At 47.8% G+C, this 5,780-nt stretch overlaps 1 protein-coding gene across 1 annotated transcript in view; it reads left to right on the forward strand.

Annotated features, from left to right (window-relative positions):
- Window positions 1–472: 472 nt before the first annotated feature.
- The window catches only part of LOC105001763 (cationic amino acid transporter 3-like), a 6,713-nt gene continuing 1,405 nt past the window's right edge, over window positions 473–5,780 (forward strand). The window contains exons 1-8 of the mRNA XM_010858140.1: window positions 473–856; window positions 2,326–2,484; window positions 3,819–3,996; window positions 4,419–4,531; window positions 4,698–4,920; window positions 5,087–5,226; window positions 5,328–5,430; window positions 5,620–5,759. Of these exons, the coding sequence (XP_010856442.1) occupies window positions 484–856; window positions 2,326–2,484; window positions 3,819–3,996; window positions 4,419–4,531; window positions 4,698–4,920; window positions 5,087–5,226; window positions 5,328–5,430; window positions 5,620–5,759 (1,429 nt within the window). The 5' untranslated portion in view covers window positions 473–483. The remainder of the gene's footprint in view (window positions 857–2,325; window positions 2,485–3,818; window positions 3,997–4,418; window positions 4,532–4,697; window positions 4,921–5,086; window positions 5,227–5,327; window positions 5,431–5,619; window positions 5,760–5,780) is intronic.

Here is a 5,780-nt window from a genome sequence, read left to right on the forward strand (position 1 = left end):
TTTCAGAAAATGGGAAGAGCAAGTGATTGGTTAACAAACGTTTGCCCCTCTCCACAGACAAGTCTTTCAAAGATCAAAACTTCTCTGATAATATCTCTCCTTCTGGCATAGGCACTGTAATCTAAATTATTTTGAGCCAAGAAGGGAGAGGCAAAAGGCTTTCCTTCACGCTGCAATGTCTTAATTGCCTTCAGCTGAAAACAGTCCACAAGCCAAAGTGGCATATTTTAGAGTGACGCATTCTCTTTCCCCTCACTTCTCTTCAGCCGCCCTTCCAGTAACGCTGAAGCGTATTCAAGGTTTCATGCCTCAGATACCAAATCTCAGAGCTGGAGAACTTGGCCAATGCGTCCTTCCCCACCTGCTGCCATCACTCCTATGCTCTGTGAAATTGGACTCCCAGGACTCAGGGCGGGTGGACATTCTTGACGGCTTGTTGTGTTGTTTTCTCAGCACATCTGAGCCTCTTCAACTGTGCCTAGGATGCTGCGTCAGTATGTTCACCAATTTGGTCAGAAGCTGGTCCGCAGACAGCGGCTGCGGCCCAGGGAGGGACCTGAGAAGCGCACGGCTCGTCGTCTGAACACTCTCGATCTGATTGCCTTGGGTTTGGGTGGCACCCTAGGGAATGGCATGTACATCTTGGTTGGAGAAGTGTCTGTGTATGAGGCTGGACCAGCGATCATCATCTGCTACTTGCTGGCCGGTCTGTCTACTCTTTTGTCCGGGCTCTGCTATGCAGAGTTGGCGGCCCGGGTACCACGCTCCGGTTCTGTGTATCTCTACAGCTACGTCACCATGGGTCAGCTGTGTGCCTTCATCACTGGCTGGAACCTCATCCTGTCCTATGTCATGGGTGAGATGATGGGGTGGGGGAAGGTGTGGGGCTTCAGATCAGAAACTCATAGGAGGTACTGGAGTCTTATTAATTTGGGAAAACTTTGTTGTCAACCTTGTGGGCTGAAGTGGGTTATTGTGGCAGGAAAACCCCACAAGTTCTTTCTACTTAGAACAATCCTGCTTCCTTTAAATGATGGACCAGGAACCGTGAAGGAAAGGGAACTGTGGGGATTGGGTAAGAAGCGGGCATGGCCCACAGGCTCATCCCTTCACCTCAGTCTCTGCTCAGCTGCTGCCTTTGAGTGAGTTCCTCTACCACCCAATTTTTTTTTTTTTTTTTTTATTGGGTTGTGCTGAGTCTTTGTTGCTGGCACGGGCTGCTCTTCTAGTTTTGGTGTGAGGGCTTCTCATCGCCGTGGCTCCTCTTGTTGTGGCACATGGGCTTAGTTGCCCTGGGACATGCGGAATCTTTCTGGACCAGGGATCAAAACCTGCATGTCCCCTGCATTAGCAGGTGGATTCTTAACCACTGCACCACCAGAGAAATCCTGCAACTCAATTCAAAATTTTACCCTCGGGACTTCCCTGGTGGTCCAATGGCTAAGGCTCCGAGCTCACAAAGCAGAGGGCCCAGGTTCGATCCCTGGTCAGGGAACTATATTCCACATGCCACAGAGTTTGCATGCAGCAACTAAGACCTGGTATAGCTAAATAAATAATTTTTTTTTAAACAGAGGGACTTTCCTGGTGGTCCAGTGGTTAAGAATCTGCCTGCCAATGCAGGTGACATGGGTTCAATCCCTGATGCAAGAAGATTCCGCATGCCATGGGGTCACTAAGCTTGTGTGCCACAACTACTGAGCCCGCACACCCTAGAGCCCATGCTTCACAAGAAGAGAAGCCACAACAGTGAGAAGCCCATGCCCTGCAACTCAGGAGCAGCCCCCACTCCCTGCATGTAGAGAAAAGCCCACGTGTGGCAGTGAAGACCCAGTGTGGCCAAGAATAAATGAATTGATAAACAAAATCTTTAAAAAATAAAGAAAAGTAAATAAACCTTCACCCTCATCTTCCAACCTTCATTTTTTAAATTAATTAATTTTAATTGGAGGCTAATTATTTACAATATTGTAGTGATTTTTGCCCTACATTCTTCCAACCTTCTTGATCCCACCTTCCAGTTATATTTTTTCTGGCCTCACGTTAATCTCCTGCTAACGTATTAAATGGACAGAGGAGCCTGGCTGGCTACAGTCCAAGGGGTGGCAAAGAGTGGGACACGACTGAGCGACTAAACACAGCACACAGCAATATATTAAATAGTTGAGCTATTTTGTGAGTCATCTGGGTCTACTCTCTTCACTCTATACATAGAAACTTTTTGAGCTTAAGTGATTTGTTGGCTTCTTTCCCCCATGCTTCCCATGACATGGCAGGAGTTCAGTTCATGTCTGTTGATGAATGTTTCTTCCTCTGCTGCTGCAGGCACCGCCTGTGTGTCCAGGGCCTGGAGCGCTGCCTTTGACAGCCTGATTGGGAAACACATCTCTCAGGCGTTCCAGGGAACTTTTTCTCTGAATGTGCCCTACTTCCTGGCCACATATGCAGACTTTTTTGCACTGGGCCTGGTGTTGCTTCTTACAGGTGAGACAGGGTTCAGTGATGGAATGGGCAGAGTAGAGTATGGAAGAGGGGAGCTGGGGTGTAAAAGGCTAGGGGCGGGTTAAGGCTGGAATGAAGTGTCTGGGACAAGAGAGACAGGAAGGCAAGACAGACATAGACCATGGTTTTCCACCCTTGGCACTACTGACGTTCTGCGTAAAATCATTCTTTGCTGTGTGTGTGGAGTACTGCCCTATTCATTGTAGGTTTTTTTTTGAATCATTGTGAGATACTGAGTAGCACTCCTATTTTTCCAGGGGTAAAACAGTCAGTAGCTCAGTCAGTAAAGAATCTGCCTGTAGTGCAGGAGACCCATGTTCGATCCCTGGGTCAGGAAGATCCCCTGGAGAAGGAAATGGTAACCCCCTCCAGTATTCTTGCCTGAAGAATCCCATGGATAGAGGAGCCTGGCGGGCTACAGTCCACGGGGTCAAAAGAGTCAGACACGATTCGCGACTAAACCACCACCACCCTGGTTTTTACTTACTAGAAAATAATGAAGCCCATCTCCTGAATTACAGCAATCAGAATGTCTCCAGACTTTACCAAGAGTCTCTTGAGAGATAAAAATCACCCCCACCTGATAATCATTTACTTAGACTTATTAGTTTCTTCCATGTACTGACTGAAGATGTTTGAGAGGAAATTCACACAAAATTAACCTTTTTTTTTCTTTTTACTATATCACTCCAGATTTATTGGGATATAATTGAGATTGCAATATTATATAATTTTAAGATGTGCAAAGTGTGATTTGATCAATTGGTTTATTGTGGGATGGTTGCCACAGTAAGAAATTAATCATCTTCAAAGTGGACAATTCAGTGGCACTGAGTACCTTCAAGACCCCAGTTCAATTCCTGGGTCAGGAAGATCCACTGGAGAAGGGATAGGCTACCCACTCCAGTATTCTTGGGCTTCCCTTGTGGCTCAGCTAGTAAAGAATCTGCCTGCAATGTGGGAGACCTGGGTTTGATCCCTGCGATGGGAAAATCCCCTGGAGAAGGGAAAGGCTACCCACTCCAGTATTCTGTCCTGGAGAATTCCATGGACTAAGTCCATGGGGTCGCAAAGAGTCAGACACGATTGAGTGAATTTAACTTTCACTTTCAGTACCTTCACATTGCTATACGACCATTACCTGCTTCTAGTTCCAAATTTTTTCATTGCAAGAAAAGGGAAACCTGTACACACTGAGTGATCACTGTCCACCTTCCACTCACCCGCAAACACCAGCCTCTGACAACCGCTCGTTTGTTCTCTGTCTCTGTGGATTTAATTATTTTGGATGTCTCTTCTTCCATGTTCCCCCACAGGATTACTGTTTCTGGGAGCTCGTGAGTCAACCCTGGTTAACAAAGTGTTCACTGGCTTGAACCTTTTGGTTCTCAGCTTCACCATCCTCTCTGGCTTCATTAAAGGAGACCCGCACAACTGGAAGCTCACGGAAGAGGACTACAGATTAGCCACATCTGGATCCAGTGACACCTATAGGTCAGGACGGTGCTCTTGGTCACACTAATGCCTGTGTGTTTGATGCAGAGCTGGGAATAAGCTGAGGAGGTACTTCCCTGGTGGCTCAGATGGTAAAGCATCTGCCTACAATACAGGAGACCTGGGTTCAATCCCTGGGTTGGGAAGATCTCCTGGAGAAGGCAATGACAACCCACTCCAGTACTCTTGCCTGGAAAATCCCATGGACGGAGGAGCCTGGTAGGCTACAGTCCATGGGGTCACTAAGAGTCGGACACGACTGAGCGACTTCACTTTCACTTTTCTTTCAACGACTTTGGGGCTGACGAATCTAGATGATATGAATCCTGGGGCCCAGGGCTTGTGAAGTTAACTGAGGAGTCCAGTGGAGATGGGTGAACACACCTCACCCACATTCTTTCTTGCTCCTTCTCTCAACACAGCTTGGGCCCTCTGGGTTCTGGAGGGTTTCTGCCTTTTGGCTTTGAAGGGATTCTCCAGGGAGCAGCAACATGTGTCTATGCCTTTGTTGGCTTTGATGTCATTGCTACTACAGGTAACACGGTCGCTGGGTGTCTTATTGAGAGTCTGGGCAGGTCGGGCTGCCCTTGGGTGCAGGGGTTGGGAGAAGGTTAGACTGCGTTTGGAGGTGCAAGGGGAAATTAGAGTTTGTGCTTACATTCCAGTGTGTTTACTGACCCTGTACTCCACCCATCTTGCAGGGAAAGAGGCCCAAAATCCTCATCGCTCCATCCCCCTGGGCATCGTGATCACTATCTTTATCAGCTTTTTGGCGTATTTTGGCGTCTCAGCGGCACTCACTCTCATGGTGCCCTACTACCAGATTCAACCCCAGAGCCCCTTGCTGCAGGCTTTCCTCCATGTCGGGTGGAACCCTGCCCGATATGTCGTGGCTGTTGGCACCCTCTGTGCTCTTACATCCAGGTCAGTGTCACAGTTTTTAATCCACCCACTGTGGGATTATCAGGGATCGTAGTCCTTGGGATGAGAGACAACAGGAAAAGACTTGTGACCCCAGGAAGACAGGGAACAGAAGCCCTGGTCTCTCCTGCTTCTCCACATCCTCACATGTTTCCATTTCCTGTCCCAGCCTCCTGGGTACCATGTTCACCATGCCTCGGTTGATCTACGTAATGGCAGAGGATGGGCTCCTTTTCCGAGGACTTGCCCGACTCCATGGCCACAGAGGAACCCCCATCTGGGCCATCTTGGTTTCTGGAATCCTTGCAGGTGTATAAACAAAATCCACTCCTTCTCTGATCAATTTTCTTGACTTGTATGTATCCACAGTCTCACTCTCTTCTCCCACCTCGTTTGTGCCCTGATTTTAGCGGTCCTGGCTCTACTCTTGGAGCTGATCGATCTTGTGTACCTTGTGTCAATTGGGACCCTGCTTGCTTACTCCCTGGTGGCCTTTTCAGTTCTTGTCCTCAGGTAAGGCTTCTCTACACCTTGCCTGGGGGTCTTTGACTCATGGGGATTGATGCAGAGATAATTCTCTTCTTCCTTCCTGCTATCTTGTAAATGTCCTGCTATCATTAAGTTGGCAAATGACAGATTAGTCTGGGTAATGTTGGATGAGTAGGGGCTATCATTAATACTGCCTTGATATTTCTAATTCAGGTATCAACCAGAACAGAATTTCAGCAAGAATGAGAAAAAAGATGATGAAATTGATATTTCACAGTGGGAAGCAAGTCCTTCGGAACCTGCATCAGAAGCAGGAACTTCAAGGACTCTAAAGACTCTGTGGTTCCCTACCAGCACTACCCCCACTGTGAAAT

The sequence above is a fragment of the Bison bison genome, unplaced genomic scaffold (genome assembly GCF_000754665.1).
Source record: "Bison bison bison isolate TAMUID 2011002044 unplaced genomic scaffold, Bison_UMD1.0 scf7180017855170, whole genome shotgun sequence".
Lineage (NCBI taxonomy): Eukaryota > Metazoa > Chordata > Mammalia > Artiodactyla > Bovidae > Bison > Bison bison.